The 17,861-nt window shown below is 43.8% G+C and overlaps 1 protein-coding gene across 3 annotated transcripts in view; it reads right to left on the minus strand.

The window, feature by feature from the left end:
• The window catches only part of sdk1a (sidekick cell adhesion molecule 1a), a 973,689-nt gene that overhangs the window by 269,391 nt on the left and 686,437 nt on the right, over positions 1-17,861 (minus strand). For all 3 annotated transcript variants that reach the window (XM_068055814.1, XM_068055813.1, XM_068055815.1), the window contains exon 14: positions 14,656-14,792. In XM_068055814.1, the coding sequence (XP_067911915.1) occupies positions 14,656-14,792 (137 nt within the window). The remainder of the gene's footprint in view (positions 1-14,655; positions 14,793-17,861) is intronic.

Here is a 17,861-nt window from a genome sequence, read left to right on the forward strand (position 1 = left end):
ATATGCAGTGATGTGGGAAAAACAACAACCATGCTGAAAGTTAAATCGAATATCACTAACTTTGACATTGTCTACATTCATGGTTTTTGGTTAAAACAAAAGCTTTTAGTGAGCTGGCTGAATATTTATAGGGACAACCTTTCCCCATTACATGGAGACAATCTTCGTCCTAACCTTTCCCCATTTTACAGAGGCACTCTCTGCCCTAACCATTGCCCCACATCACAGACACACTCCCTGTCATAGATCATAGAGATCATAGAGAGATACAGCACTGAAACAGGCTCTTCAGCCCACCGAATCTGTGCCGACCAACAACCACCCATTTATACCAACCCTACATTAATCCCATATTCCCTACCACATCCCCACTATTCTCCTACCACCTACCTACACTAGGGGCAATTTGAAATGGCCAATTTACCTATCAACCTGCAAGTCTTTGGCTGTGGGAGGAAACCGGAGCACCCGGCGGAAACCCACGCGGTCACAGGGAGAACTTGCAAACTCCGCACAGGCAGTACCCAGAACCGAACCGGGTTGCTGGAGCTGTGAGGCTGCGGTGCTATCCACTGCGCCGCCCCACTGCGCCATTGCCCTCGTCATTCCCCACCTCACGGAGACACTTTCCTCCCTAATCTTTCTCCTGACTCACAGAGGCACTCTCTGACCTAACTTTTCCCCACTTCACAGAGGCATTTCACCCCTAAACATTTCCTTATTTCATGCAGGCACTTTTGTCCGAACCTTGACCCCCATTTCACACACTTCTCCCCCACCTAGCCTCAAACTGAAATCCATAACTTTTAGCTGCTTCCCTATTCAGTACACAAAGGACTTCAATACAGGTAGCTTCTCACTTTGACAGAGCTGAAGACTTCACAGTATCGGAGCAGCCACACATTATACACCATGTTCAACTTGCCTTACTGTGAGGTGTATAACAGGCAGAGGGGATAATGGTTGGCTGTTCTGGTACTGGCAGGCTTTCGGCCCTGTTGAAAATGAAAGTTACTCCTGTTACAACCAAGGTGGGAGGAGTGCACTGTTAATTCAGTCCCACGTCTCCACAGGTCACAACACATCAATAAATCTTCCCACTTACCAAAACAGCCAATTAGATACCCTATTTGTCCCCAGAATAATGCACACCAACCAGGTTTCTTTAATAAACAAAATTATCTGTTTATTATAAAACCAAGTCTTAACCAATAATGAAGTAAATATATATGCAAATCAAAATATTAAAACCCTGTATTATTATCCTAGCCCTCACGCACACACATCCAAAAACTGGTTAACGGGGAAAAAAGGGAATTTTGTTTACAGCTGTTTCAAAGGAATAAAAGGAATGAAAAATAAAATAACTTATTCTGCAAAGATTTGGAAGGAAGTCCTTTGGTTTGGTGACGTGTCCAAAAGTTGAATAGTTGACTGCCACTCGGAATTCTTCCAGGTGAGGTTGATGAACAGTCTGTTTGGGTAGGCTTTTGAAGAAATTCAACTGCCAAAGGCTTCACATAGGTCTTCCACCAGGTGTGTCACAACAGAGGTGTCAGTTCTCACACACATTTGATGCAAAAGTCCTTTTAAAGATGCAAGGTTCCTGCAAATATTCAGGGTTTCTTCAAAAACTGCATGAGGCAACAGTACCACTTCTTACATGCTTTTGCTTTTCAAGAGCAAGGATTCTTTAATGAGAGGTAACAGTTATCTTGTTTTTGTTCTGTTCTCCTGGCAGGTCCATATGCAGATTTCAACTGCCTGTTTTAGTCCAAAAACCAGCATCTTTTAATATTTCAAAGTGAAACTAACTTTTCCAAGCAAGTCTCATGCTAAATCATAAATTCTCTCTTGTCACAACAAAGGGTTGCTCTTAAGTCAAAACCGCCTGTGGTTTCCTTGAAGTCACCTGGTTTCCAGCATTTGTTTACTGATCAAAACCAGGAACCTCTTGTTGACCTTACTTTTTTTTAAAAAAAGCATCAATAAAATTCAGCTATCTCCAGATGTTTCAATGTCCATGAAATCTTTTTTAAAGTTTTTAAAAATATAGATTCTGAGTTTTAACAAAAAAAAAATGGACTCTCCTAACACCTCCTACCTCTTTAACATGCTCCTTACTCCCAGTGCTGTGCTCTCCCTGAAAACCCATATCTCTGCTGGTATAAACAATAGAAATGTATGAATCTGAACAGCATTGGGCATCAATAAAAGGAAATGCGCTTCAGAAGGTACCTAGTTCTTTTCTTTAGCAATGCATGTCTAGTGTACAGTTCACCCACTCTATTTCAGTCCCTCCACACTGAGTGAGAACTCTCCTTTGTCCTCCAGATACTGCAGTTCTGAGTCAACACTTGGGACAAAAGCATGTGGAACTTCACCATTCTAGCAGGGCTAGCAAACATTGCAAAATATCTTTAATTTTTCCAACTGGTCCAGGGGGACAAAGGTTGCATTTAAGAACTACAGATGTTTACAGCATGAAATGAGGCCATCTGTGTAAGCTCTTTGCTAAGCAGAGCAATCCCAAACAGGTCCCACAACTCTGCCTACTTTCTACAGCTCTGCTTCAAATATTTATCGATTTTTCCTTTCAAAGATGTAATGGTCTCTTCCTCAACTGCTATGGCAAAGCATTTCATGCTGCAACAAAGTAAGAGAGCAGCACAACCACAAGGTGCAACATTGTTGCAAAAAACTCTTTCGAGAGCTGTGATGCCACCTTGTAGCATTTTAGCTCAATTTAACCTCATCCCTGCATCCCACAACAGGCCTTGAACTTGCACTTCAGCAGCTGGTTAGTTACTGTCAGGGGAAAGAAAATTTACAATCTGTGAACTCATGGCTATGCCTGTATCCAATCTCTCAAAGTTCTGACTTCTTAAATCCTTTGTTCTTTTAGTCCATTTTTGTTCGTTTATGCCTCTGTGAACCGCCTTTCGGCATTTTTCTCCATTAAAGGCATGATAAAATGGAAATTATTGTTGGGCATTTTCCTGTGATTTATCCGAGTTTTACTTAGCTATCCACAGCAGTTTCAGAGCTGTTCCATTATTATATAATTAGGGGCAGCTTAGACAGTGTTTGATACTGTGGATAAAAATCAGACCAGAACAGTAAAATAAGGTGGCTTACATACCAGGGAACAATATGAAGAACTGTGCTGTGAAAGGGAGGTGCAAATGAGTTTTATTCTTTATTTAGTTTAGTTTCTATATCACCTCCATAAAACTGTTCTGGCTTTTGTGTCAATTTGAAATCAACGTAAAAGTGGTCAGCTTCACTTATACTCCTGTAGGTGTCAAATGTGGCTCAGTTGGTAGCATTCACACCTCTGAGCCAGAAGGTTGTGGGTTCAGGTCCCACTCCAGGACACAAGCACGAAACTCCAGGCTGAAACTCCAGTGCAGTACTATGGGGGGGTGCTATCTTCTGGATGCGATATTAAATTGAGGTCCCATCTGCTCTCTCAGGTGGATGTAAAAGGTCCCATGGCACTATTTCAAAGACGAGCAGGGGAGTTACCCTGATGTCTTGGACTCTGTCTATCCCTCACCCGACATCACAAAAATAGATCATAATGTGGTCATTACCACACAAACTCATTACCACACAGCTGTTTGTGAGAGCTTGCTATGCGCAGATTGGCTGTTGTGTTTCCTACATTACAACAGGTAACACACTTCAAAAGTAAAAGCAAAATACTGCGGATGCTGGAAATCTGAAACAAAAACAAGAAATGCTGGAATCACTCAGCAGGTCTGGCAGCATCTGTGGAAAGAGAAGCAGAGTTAACGTTTCGGGTCAGTGACCCTTCTTCGGAACTGACAAATATTAGAAAAGTCACAGATTATAAGCAAGTGAGGTGGGGGTGGGGCAAGAGATAACAAAGGAGAAGGTGCAGATTGGACCAGGCCACATAGCTGACCAAAAGGTCACGGAGCAAAGGCAAACAATATGTTAATGGTGTGTTGAAAGACAAAGCATTCGTACAGATTAGGTGTAAATACACTGAATATTGAACAGCAGCAAGTGCAAACCTGAAAAAAACAGTGGGTAAGCAAACTGAACAAACTAAGATGAAATGAAATAAATGCAAAAAAAAAAATTGTAAAAAAAGAATGTAAAAAAAAGGAAGAAAAAATAACTAAAAATGAAAGTAAAATGGGCTGTCATGCTCTAAAATTATTGAACTCAATGTTCAGTCCGGCAGGCTGTAGTGTGCCGAATCGGTAGATGAGATGCTGTTCCTCGAGCTTGCGTTGATGTTCACTGGAACACTGCAGCAATCCCAGGACAGAGATGTGAGCATGAGAGCAGGGGGGAGTGTTGAAATGGCAAGCAACCGGAAGCTCAGGGTCCTGCTTGCAGACTGAGCGGAGATGTTCTGCAAAGCGGTCACCCAGTCTGCGCTTGGTCTCCCCAATGTAGAGGAGACCACACTGTGAGCAGCGAAAACAGTATACTACATTGAAAGAAGTACAAGTAAATCGCTGCTTCACCTGAAAGGAGTGTTTGGGGCCTGGGATAGTGAGGAGAGAGGAGGTAAATGGGCAGGTATTACACCTCCTGCGATTGCAGGGGAAGGTGCCCTGGGACGGGGACGAGGTGGTGGGGGTAATGGAGGAGTGGACCAGGGTGTCGCGGCGGGAACGATCCCTTCGGAATGCTGACAGGGGAAGGGAGGGGAAGATGCGACTGGTAGTGGCATCACGCTGGAGGTGGCGAAAATGGCGGAGGATGATCCCAACCGCCGCCTCTTCACTATGGACGTCCAATCGCTCTACACCTCCATCCCCCACCAGGATGGTTTGAGGGCTCTCCGCTTCTTCCTGGAACAGAGGCCCAACCAGTCCCCATCCACCACCACCCTCCTCCGCCTGGCTGAACTTGTTCTCGCATTGAACAACTTCTCCTTCAACTCCACGCACTTCCTTCAAGTAAAAGGTGTCGCTATGGTTACCCGCATGGGTCCTAGTTATGCCTGTCTTTTTGTGGGATATGTTGAGCATTCTTTGTTCCAGTCCCACTCAGGCCCCCTCCCCCAACTCTTTTTCCGGTACATTGATGACTGTATCGGTGCCGTTTCCTGCTCCCGCCCCGAACTAGAAAACTTTATCAACTTTGCTTCCAATTTCCACCCTTCTCTCACCTTTACATGGTCCATCTCTGACACTTCCCTTCCCTTCCTCGACTTCTCTGTTCATCTTAGTTTGTTCAGTTTGCTTACCCACTGTTTTTTTCAGGTTTGCACTTGCTGCTGTTCAATATTCAGTGTATTTACACCTAATCTGTACGAATGCTTTGTCTTTCAACACACCATTAACATATTGTTTGCCTTTGCTCCGTGACCTTTTGGTCAGCTATGTGGCCTGGTCCAATCTGCACCTTCTCCTTTGTTATCTCTTGCCCCACCCCCACCTCACTTGCTTATAATCTGTGACTTTTCTAATATTTGTCAGTTCCGAAGAAGGGTCACTGACCCGAAACGTTAACTCTGCTTCTCTTTCCACAGATGCTGCCAGACCTGCTGAGTGATTCCAGCATTTCTTGTTTTTGTTTCACACTTCAAAAGTACTTCATTAGCTGTGAAGTGCTTTGGGACATCTGGTGGTCATGAAAGGCACTATAGAAATGCAAGTTTTATTTGGTCTATGTCCGTTTTCACATGTTGTATTCTTATCAAGTGCTTCTTAAAACCAGAATTAAAAATATCGACTGCCCAGAGCAGCACAATTCATCACTGGGTCTATAGAATCATAGATATTTGTAGCCCACAAGGAGGCCATTCGGCCATACGTGCATGCTAAACAGCAGAAGCAACATGCCACAGACAGAGCGAAGGGATCCCACAACCAGTGGATTAGATCCAAGCTCTGCAGTCCTGCCACATCCAGTCATGAATGGTGGTGGACAATTAAACAACTAATGGGAGGAGGTGGGTCCATGAATATCCCCATCCTCAATGGTGGCAGAGTCCAACACATCAGTGCAAAAGACAAAGCTGCAGCATTTACAACCGTCAGCCAGAATTGCCTAGTGAACGATCCATCACTGCCTCCTCCTGAGGTCTCCACCATCACAGCTGCTAGACTTCAGACAATTCAATTCACTCCATGACACACAACATGATATCAAGAAACAGTTGAGGGCACTGGATACAGCAAAGGCTATGGGCCCTGCCAACTTCCTGGCTGTAGTGCTGAAGAGTTGTGCTCTAGAACTAGCCACGCCCCGAGACAAGCTATTTCAGTACAGCTACACCACTGGTATCGACCCGACAAAGTGGAAAATTATCCAGGTATGACCTGTCCACAAAAAGCAGGATGAATCCAATCCAGCCAATTACCGCCCCATCAGTCTACTCTCAATCAACAGCAAAGTGAATGGAAGGTGTCGTAGACAGCACTATCAAACAGCACTTAACAATTTTCGGCTTACCGTTGTTCAGTTTAGGTTCCTCTCGGACCACTTAGCACCAGAACTCATTAGAGCCTTCTTACCTGGACAAAAGAGCTGAATTCAAGGTGAGGTGAGAGTGACTGTTCTTGACATCAAGGCAGAATTTGGCCGAGTAACATTATCCAGGAGTCCTAGTAAAATTGAAGTCAATGGGAATCGTGAGAGGAAAACTCTCCACTGGTTGGAGTCAAACTTAACACAAAGGAAGATGATTGTGGTTGAAGGAGACCGATCATCTGTGCTCGAGGGCAATGCAGCAGGAGTTTCTCAGGGCAGTGTCCTTGGCCTAAACACCTTCAGAATCTCCATGAACGGTCTTCCCGCCATCATGTCAGAGGAGGATATTCTCTGATGATTGCACAGTATTCAGTTCCACTCGGAATTCCTCAGAAAATGAAGCAGTCCATGCCTGCATGCAGCAAGACTTGGGCAATCTTCAGGCTTGGGCTGATCAGTGTCAAGAAAGATTCACGCCACAATGACCACCTCCAACAACAGAGTCCAACCACCTCCCCGGACACTCAATGGCATGCGATTGTCGAGTCCCCCATTATCAACATTCTGTGGGTCACCATCGACCAGAAACATAACTGCAAAGGCCACAAAAATACTCTGGCTACAAAAGCAGGTCAGAGTCTGGGTATTCTGCATCAAGTCACTCACCCCTTGAGTCCCAAAGCCTTTTCACCATCTACAAGGCACAAGTGAGGAAAGTGATGGAATGCTCTCTACTTTTCTGGATGAGTCCAACTCCAACAACACACAAGAAGCTCAACATCATCCAGGAGAAAGCTGCCCGCTTGAACGGATCCCATTCACCACCTTAAACATTCACTCTCTCCACCACCGGTGCAACATGGTTGTAGTATGCAGCAACTCGCCAAGGTTTCTTCGACAGCACCTTCCAATTCCACAACATCTACCATCTAGAAGGACAAGGGTAGTAGGTTCATGGGAACACCACCACCTCAAAGTCACAGACCAGCCTGATGTTAAAATATAATGCTGTTCTTCCATCAACATGGGGTCAAAATCCAGGAAGTCTGTCCGTAACAGCATTGTGGGAGCACCTTCATGACACAGACTGCAGCAGTTCAAGAAAGCAACTCACCACTGCATTCTCAAGAGCAATTATGGATGAGCAATAAATGCTGGCCTTGCCAGCAATGCTCACATCCGATGAATGAATACATTTTTTCAAAACAATTTCATTGTGCCTATGCTGTTGCTTTGCTAGAGCAATCCAAAACTAATCCTGTTCTCTCTACACAGTCTTGTAACTTTCACTTTTCCCATAAAAGATGCAATGGTTTCTGCCTCAACTGCTATCTTTGTCAAAGAATTCCCCTAACAGGGTTATTAATCAAGGATAAGTCAGCAGAGTCAAAACCTCTGTTGACTTCAGGTGCTCCAGGTTAAAATGTGGGACGAACACTACTGGGTGGTTGATGGTCGGCACAGACTCGGTGGGCCGAAGGGCCTGTTTCAGTGTTGTATCTCTAAACTAAGCTACGCTTCAGAATTCACTGGACAATGATACTGATTTACTGGTGTTAGTCCAACTTCCCTCAGGTCATCTCAACTTGCCTGTGGATAAACATTACTGGCTATTGAAACCAGATGTCCCAGTTTCTTCTGAATCTTGGAAAACAGGTACTATGCATGGTTGTACATACGATGACATGCATACAATGACATGTATACACACAGTGCATATATTTCAAGATTCCAATCAACAAGAGGTGGATGGAACTATAACAGAACAAGAACCACGGGAGATGGATCACTGAAGCTGACTTAGAAACATAGAAACGTAGAAAATAGGAGCAGGAGCAAGCCATTCGGCCCTTTGGGCCTGCTCCGCCATTCAAAAATGATCATGGCTGATCATCTAATTTAGTACCCTGTTCCCGCTTTCTCCCCTTTTCCCTTGATCCCTTTGGCATTAAGAAATATATCTATCTCCTTCTTGAATATATTTCATGACTTGGCCTCCACTGCCCTCTGCAGTAGAGAATTCCACAGGTTCACCACTCTCTGAGTGAAGAAATTTCTCCTCATCTCGTTTCTAAATGGCATACCCCGTATCCTGAGACTGTGACCCCTGGTTCTGGACTCCCCAACCATCGGGAACATCCTCCCCGCATCTAGCCTGTCTAGTCTTGTTAGAATTTTATAGGCTTCTATGAGATCCCTTCTCATTTTTCTAAACTCTAGTGAATATAGACCTAGATGACCCAATCTCTCCTCATATGCCAATCCTGCCATCCCAGGAATCAGCCTATTAAATCTTCTTTGCACTCCCTCCATGGCAAGAACATCCTTCCTCAGATAAGGAGACCGAAACTGAACACAATACTCCAGATGTTGTCTCACCAAAGCCCTGTATAACTGCAGTAAGACATCCTTGCTCCTGTACTCAAATCCTCTTGCAATGAAGGTCAACATACCATTCGCCTTCCTAACTGCTTGCTGCACCTGAATGCTTGCTTTCAGCGATTGGTGTACAAGGACTCCCAGGTCCCGTTGCACCTCCTCCATTCCTAATTATCACCATTCAGATAATAATCTACCAAAGTGGAGAACCTCACGTTTATCCACGTTATACTGCATCTACCATGCATTTACCCACTTACCCAACTTGTTCAAATCACACTGAAGCCTCTTTGAATCCTCCTCACAGCTCACATTCCACCCCCATAAGTACGATGGTGTCGTTACACAAAAAAATTAGTGTAAAATATTACTGTACCCTACTAAAATGGCAATAGTGATTTTAAGCACATATTTCACATATATTTCAAGAATCTTCCCTAGAAGAATGGTACATCAATGCTACTCTGCTATAACATCTACACATCGGTTATTCTTTTAAATATGTAATACGTACTGACTTACATTGTACTTCTGTTAGGTTAACCTAGGACCTTCATGGCAAGATGCTGTGAAAGCCGAAGGAGTTTAATTTGGTTAAGCGTGCTTAATGAAAATCAAAGTGGTCTCGTTATTATCATGACAATGAAAGTGCTGCCCATTGTAATCATAAAAAATATTTCTAGAGCTCCCCTGATGGTTCAGCAAGCTTATCATGTGAATAGCAGAGCTATACAGACCATTAAGGTGCAAAGTTTGATTCCTGTTAGCTGATCTCAGTGGGACGGTAGTAGCAGTACAAAAATTAGGGACAAGAAAATTAGCCATGGTTCCTACTCGTAACTATACTGAAACTCTTGCTGTAAATGTGCATTGATGTCACGTGAACACAGGATTAGGTTCGGCTATGAAGTATCCAGAAGTTGAACTGTCTGCCGGCAGTCACTCTCTAGGTACATAGATGAATAATGGCCACAGGATCAAAGGGGACAGGGCACCTGAGAAATAGTCCATCATCAAATCATTTACAGACTTCAGGAGTGGAGGGGGGGAAATTAGCTAGAAGTGAAAAGGGCAGTACAGGGAAGTTGGAAAGATTCATGGAAAAATGCCACTTTGGTTTATCTCTCGTAAAAAAAAAAATCAGTATAATCTACATCTTCCGTCTGCTCTGATCAAACTGTGGCTCTGGACAAATATGTGTAAATGCTACTGGCACAACTGCACAAATACTGTGAACAAGAAGCTACAACAAAGGTTGAATTATCTATTTCACAACTCGAACAGGTTTAAAGAGAGTGTTTAAAATGATTACAATTCATTTTTTTGAGTTACTAAGTCTGACAGTATGAATTAATGAACACAGCTGACATTGCAAGCTTGTTGAAGCACCTTACGGTAATGATCAACTGTACAGGTACTAATTCATCTACTAGTTTACTCCTCAGATAATGAAGCAGTCCATGCCCACATGCAACAGGACTTGGACAACATTCAGGCTTGTGCTGATAAGTGTCAAGTAACATTCGTGCCACACAAGTACCAGACAATGGCCATCTCCAACAAGAGAGAATCTAACCATCTCCCTTTGATGTTCAACAGCATTACCTTCCCTGAATCCCCCACCAACAACATTCTGGGAATTACCATTGACCAGAAACTGAACTGGAACAGCCATATAAATACTGTGCCTACAACAGCAGGCCAGAGGCTGGGGATTTCTGCAGCGAGTATCTCACATCCTGACTCCCCAAAGCCTGTCCACCAGCTACAAGGCACAAGTCAGGAGTGTGATGCAATACTCTCCATTTGCCTAGATGATTGCAGCTCCAACAACACTCAAGAAGCTCAAAACCATCCAGGACAAAGCAGCCCGCCTGATGGGCACCTCATCCACCACCTCAAACATTCACTCCCTCCACCACCAGCGCACAGTGACCGCATTATAACCATCTACAAGATGCATGGCAGCAACTTGCCAAGCCTCCTTCAACAGTACCTTGCAAACCTGTGAACTCTACTGCTTAGAAGAACAACGGCAGCAGACACATGGGAACACCTGCAAGTTCCCCTCCAAGCCATACACTATCCTGACTTAGAAGTATAATTGCCATTCCTTCACTGTCGTTGGGTCAAAGTCCTGGAGCTCGCTCCCTACCTACATCGCATGTACTGCAGCAGTTCAAGAAGGCGACCACCATCTTTGTAAGGGCAATTAAGGATGGATAATAAATGATGGCCTTGCCAGCAATGTTCACCCCATGAACGGATAAACAAAAAGTCTTGCAGCCATCAGCTTTAGAAAATCTTTCAAGCTAGCACCCTTCCCCACCTGTGATGTCATCAGCAGTGTATAAACAGACCATCGAATAGAGATAAACAGATTAAATGTCATACTGCTAACAGTAAACATTAGTTTGTTTTAATAATTTGATCTTAAAAGTGGTTCTGACGGCAAAACTTCCACTTTAAATATGAGCAACATTTTACTAAACAGTAAAACAGAAATTGGTTAATACTTTAAAAGACTATGCACTATTTCAAAATTAAAATACTACTTAAATTTTAACATCAGGAATTTCTGCTTTAAAAAGGTGGCTAGGAACTGTGAAAAAAGCATGCTGCATCTGAGAAAGCATGACAATGCTCAGCAATATTGAAATATATAAAACTTATAACAGCCATACTGTATGATCCATCACTGTAAAAAAAAATGAACAAGTTTTAATTTTCATTGTGATTTTAGCTTGGGATGATTTTATTGTATGGGAACAAACTCTTTAAAATTGAAACCAAATGCATGTTTTCTAACTAAATGTGATTACTGTCACATAACTAAAGTCCACTATAAGGAGCAGAGTTGAATATGGTTTACCTGGTGCAATTTGTAAAATGCTATCCTACAAGTTTCACTCACTGATTTTACTCACAGTGATGATTAGACCTGGATCCTCTTGCTTTTCTCTGTTGTTGAGATACCAACACCCAGGCATCATGGATTTGGCCGGTTGTTGTGTGGAGGACCTTTTTTTTTAATTCTTTCATAGGATGTGGGTGTCACTGGCAAGGAAAGCACTTACTGCCCATTCCTAATTGCCCTTGAATTGAATGGCTTGCTAGGCCATTTCAGAGGGCAGTTAAGAGTCAACCACATTGCTGTGGGTCTGAAATCACATGTTGGCCAGACCAGATATGGACGGTAGATTTCCTTCCCTAAAGGGCATTAGTGAACTAGATGGGTTTTTACAACAATCAACAGTGGTTTCATGGCCACCATTAGACTAGCTTTTAATTCCAGATTTAAATTTCAAATTTCACCATCTGCTGTGGTGGGATTCTAACTCATGTCCCCAGAGCTTTAGCCTACGTCTCTGGATTACTAGCCCAGTGACATTACCACTACGCCACCACCTCCCCCATGTTGCTTGGTGTACATGTACATACCAAACAGCTTCATGCAGGACCAGCTTTAGTGTCAGGTACTGAGGACAGGATTTAGTGGAGCCGGTGGAGCTCCCGGCGCCAGGCTGAAAAGGCAGTGGGAACCCCGCCTCGGCCATTTGCAGACCACACGCCCCCGGCTCTATTAAATGGTGCCCAGCCAATTAACTGCCCAACGCTGCGATCCCCGTCCCTTTAAAGACAGGGATCTCGCACCCCCAGAGCTGCCGGCCAATCAGAGGGCTGGCAGATCAGCAGTATTGGCAACGCCACCAGGAGCAGCGGCCACTGCTGGTACTACAGGAGGCCTTGGAACCAGGCCCAGTGCTGGAGACACGGACCCAAGATAAGTGAGACAGGGTCGCTGGGGTCAGTCCGGCAAGCCCTGGCCATGGGTGGAGGGAGGTGGCTGTTGAGTGAAGGGGGAAGGGGGTTTAAGGGAGGTGAGTTGTTTTTGCTGGGGGCCCTCTGTGGGCCACAGACTGCCCACAGAGGAGGGCACCCCCGGCCCCCCCCCAGGGCAGTCGTCTCGTTTTAATGACAGCAGCGGAGAAAAGAGGCCCTTAATAGGCCCCTTAAGGGCCTCAATTGGCCGCTGGGTGGGAAGGTTGGCGTCGGCCTATTCTGTCTCCGGTTTTACTGCAGTGCAACAGGAAGACAATGAGCCCTCTTCCCCTGCCTCCCGTCACAATTCAATGGACACACCCTTCCCCCACCCAACCAAGCTCGACTCTGGGGTGGGGGGGCATTAAATCCAGACCTGAATGTGCAAATGGCTTTATAAATACAGACAGAGGGTAGAACACTACCAGCCAGGCAAAAGTGGCTTTGGAGCCGGTTGGGATGGAGATTTTGAAAATGGCGTATGAAGTCGGCCGCCCAACATATTCCCGCCTCCAGCCAATCATGCCGGAGGCAGGTGAGGAATGGAAGCAATAGAAGGATCAGTAACCAGAGGACACAGATTTCAGTAATTAGCAAAAGAACCAGAGGTGACATGAGGAAACATTTTCACTCATCAAATTGTTATGATCTGGAATGCGCTGACTGAAAGGGCAGTGGAAGCAAATTCAACATTAACTTTCAAAAGGGAATTGGATAAATATTTGAAGGAGAAAGTTTTGCAGGGATATGGGGAAAGAACAGGGGAGTGGGACTAATTGGACAGCTCTTTCACAGGTACAGTGGGCCAAATGGCTGCCTTCTGTGCTATATCATTTATCATTCTATTCTATGAAACATCACCAAGTTAACCCATGCAGTCATGAAAAAAACCAAAAGGAAATAGGTTCAAAAAGCTTCCGAGAAATCTTTGCATTTCATCCATGACTATTAAAGGAGAAAAGAAATGTATGGAAAAATGCTTTCAATTTACAATACCGTAAACATCTAGTTATAAGAGAAGTCATAGAAAATAGGGGCAGGAGTAGGTCATTCAGCCCTTCGGGCTTGCTCCGCCATTCAAAAAAGATCAAGGCTGATGGTCTAATTCAGTACCCTGTTCCCGCTTTCTCCCCATATCCTTTGATCCCTTTGGCATTAAGAAATATATCTATCTCCTACTTGAATATATTTAATAACTTGGCCTCCACTGCCTTCTGTGGTAGAGAATTCCACAGGTTCATCATTCTCTGAGTGAAGAAATTTCTCATCTCAGTTCTAAATGGCATACCCCATATCCTGAGACTGTGACCCCTGGTTCTGGACTCCCCAACCATCGGGAACATCCTCCCTGCATCTAGCCTGTCTAGTCCTGTTAGAATTTTATAGGCTTCTATGAGATCCCCTCTCATTCTTCTAAACTCCAGTGAATATCATTCCTGCCATCCCAGGAATCAGCCCAGTAAATCTTCTTTGCACTCCCACCATGGCAAGAACATCCTTCCTCAGATAAGGAGACCAAAACTGAACACAATACTCCAGATGTGGTCTCACCAAAGCCCTGTATAACTGCAGTAAGACATCCTTGCTCCTGTACTCAAATCCTCTTGCAATGAAGGCCAACATATCATTCAACTTCCTAACTGCTTGCTGCACCTGAATGCTTGCTTTCAGCGACTGGTGTAACAGGACACCCAGGTCTTGTTGCCCCTCCCCTTCCCCAATCTATCACCATTCAGTGCCTAGTAGGGTAAATTCAATGTTTAATAACCTCTCTTAGCTGCAAAAACCCTACCACGGTGGAATACAAATAATCAGAATTACTTAGCTAACATTAGCAATGGCTATCAGTAAGGAATTCCGCAGTCATTGCTAATTGACATCCCTTTTCATGCAAGATGCTCATCAAAAAACCAGCTTGTCTGTGACATTTTATAAAACATTGCTAGTACAGTTAACAACACTGCTAAACATAGCACTGTCTGTAGCACTCACTGTTTTCAGACAACTCCACAATGTAGTGCAAGATTGGGCTGTTTCCATCAAAGGGTCGTGTCCATGATAAATCCACTGCCCGATTGCTTGAAGAGTTCAAACTTGCCTGCAGGTTCCTGGGTGGGTGAGGAAGTTCACTAAAAACAAGGAGAAAAAATCTTAATCACAGGCACAGACCTACCGTGGCATCGTACACATCAAGACCAAGCCTGGTCTTTAGGTGAAGTGGGGTTAGAAGTCAGGGGATGATTAGACTAGGGTGATAAGAGGTGATTCAATCAAACATTCTGTCAGATTTTTATATCATACTTTGATTTCATATTTGATTTCATTTAGTGTTAAATAGCAAAGCTAGGGGAGAAGAAGAAAATAGAGGAGTGATTTTCAATTGCCATCTGGAGCAGAAGTGAAGGAAGTAAGGAAGTAGGAGCAGGGCATTTAGAAAATCATAATGCAATCAGGCAGAGTCAACATGCTTTTATGAAAGGGAAATCATGTTTGACAAATCTATGAGAGTTCTTTGAAGATGCAATAAGCAGGGTGGATAAATGGGCAACCTGTAGTTGTAGTACATAAAAACAAGAAATGCTGGAATCACTCAGCAGGTCTGGCAGCATCTGTGGAAAGAGTTCTGATGAAGGGTCACTGACCTGAAATGTTAACTCTGCTTCTCTTTCCACAGATGCTGCCAGACCTGCTGAGTGATTCCAGCATTTCTTGTTTTTATTTCAGATTTCCAGCATCCGCAGTATTTTGCTTTTATTTTACTGTAGTTGTAGGACATTAAGATTTCCAAAAGGCATTCGGTAAAAAGCCACGTAAAATGTTACTACACAAGATAAGAGCTCATGGTGTTGGGGTTAATACATTAGCACGGATAGAGGATTGGCTAACTAACAGAAAACAGAGAGTTAGGATAAATGGGGCATTTTCAGGTTGGCAAACTGTAACTAGTGCCACAGGGATCAGTGGTGGAACCTCAACTATTTACAATCTATATTAATGACTTGGATGAAGGGACTGAGTGTATTGTAGCCAAATTTGTGGATGATATAAAGATAGGTAGGAAAACAAGTTGTGAGGAGAACACAAAGTGTCTGCAAAGAGATATGGATAGGTTAAGTGAGTGGGCAAAAATTTGGCAGATGGCGCATAATGTGGATAAATGTGAGGTTGTCTACTTTGGCAGAAAGAATAGAAAAGATTATTATTTCAATGGAGAGAGACTGCAGAATGTTGTGGTACAGAGGGATCTGGGTGCCCTCGTACGTGAACCACAAAAAGTTAGCATGCAGGTACAGCAAGTAATTAGGAAGGCAAATGGAATGTTGTCCTTTATCGCAAGGGGGGTGGAGCATAAAAGTAGGGCAGTCTTGCTACAACTGTAGTTGGTGAGACCACACCTAGAGTACCGCGTAGAGTTTTGGTCTCCTTACTTAAGGAACGACATAATTGCATTGGAAGCAGTTCAGAGAAGGTTCACTAGGTTGATTCCTGGGATGAAGGGGCTGCTTTATAAGGAAAGGTTGAGCAGATTGGGCCAATACTCATTGGAGTTTAAAAGAATGAGTGGCGATCTTATTGAAACATATAAGATTCTGAGGGGGCTTGTCAGGGTAGATGCTGAGAGGATGTTTCCCCTCATGGGGGAATCTACAACTAGGAGGCAGAGTTTCAAAATAAGGGGTCTCCCATTTAAGACAGAGATGAGGAGGAAATTCTTCTCTCAGAGGGCCGTTAATCTTTGGAATTCTTTTCCCCAGAGAGCAATGGAGGCTGGGTCATTGAATATATTCAAGGCTGAGTTAGACAAATTTTTGATCAACAAAGGATTCAAGGCTTATGGGGGTCAGGCAGGAAAGTGGAGTTAAGACCACAATCAGATCAGCCATGATCTTATTGAATGGTGGAGCCGGATTGAGGAGCCAAATGGCTTACTCCTGCTCCTATTTCTTATGATCTTATGATGTGGATTAATTAAGGAAAGCCAGCATGGATTTGTTAAAAGCAAATCGTGTTTAACCAGCTTGATTGTGTTTTTTGATGAAGTAACAGAGAGGGTCGGCTAGGGTAATGTGATTGATGTGGTGTTCTTTGACTTCGAAAAGATGTTTTATAAGTGCCACATCACATGATTGTCAGCAAAGTCAAAGCCCATGGAATAAAAGAGAAAGTGGCAGCATGGATATGAAGTTGGCTGAGTAACAGGAAACAGAGAGCAGTGGTGAACGGTTGTTTTTCAGACTGGAGTAAGGGATATAGTGAGGTTCCTCAGGGGTTGGTATTCGGACCACTGCTTTTCTTGATATATATTAATGATCTGAACTAGGGTGTGCAGGGCACAATTTCAAAATTTTCAGGTGACATCAAACTTGGAAGCATTGTGAACTGTGAGGATGATAATGAAAGACTTCAAGAGGACATAGACGGACAGGTGAAACGGGTGGACACATGGTAGATGAAATTTAATGCAGTGAAGTGTGAAGTGATACATTTTGGTAAGAAGAATGAAGAGAGACAATATAAAATAAATATTCTAAAGGTGCAGGAACAGAGGGACATTGGGGTAGATGTGCACAAATTGTTCAACGTGGCAGGGCAATTTGAGAAAATGGTTTATAAGGCATATGGGATCCTGGGCTTTATAAATTGAAGCACAGACTGCAAAAGCAAGGAAGTTATAATGAACCTTAATAACACACTGGTTCAGCTTCAACTGGAATATTGTGTCCAGTTCTGAGCACCAGACTTTAGGAAGGATGTGAAGGCATTAGAGAGAGTGCAGAAAAGATTTACAAGAATAGTTCCAGGGATGAGGGACTTCAGTTATGTGGATAATTATTTGAAGAGAAAAAATTTGCAGGGATACAGGGAAAGGATGGGGGAGTATGTCTAGTTGAGTTGCTCTTGCAAAGAGTTGGCACAGATACGATAGGCTGAATGGCCTCCTTCTCTGCTGTTACCATTCTAGGATTCTATGAAGTTGGTGGAGTTGGCATGAGCCCTGAGCCCACAATGGGAGCCTTGAATGAGGTGGCAGCAGGCCGTATTCATGCTTTGGCAGCTTAAGATGAGTATTCTGGCTTGGCAGAAATTGGCAAAGTGTGCTCGCCCATTTACATACTCACCGAAAAATTGCATCAGGCGGACGGACCTTTGGGCATCAATGAGGGAGCTGAGGTGAGTCCCACCACACCCATCCCCAC

Source organism: Heterodontus francisci, chromosome 24 (genome assembly GCF_036365525.1).
Source record: "Heterodontus francisci isolate sHetFra1 chromosome 24, sHetFra1.hap1, whole genome shotgun sequence".
Classification (NCBI taxonomy): domain Eukaryota; kingdom Metazoa; phylum Chordata; class Chondrichthyes; order Heterodontiformes; family Heterodontidae; genus Heterodontus; species Heterodontus francisci.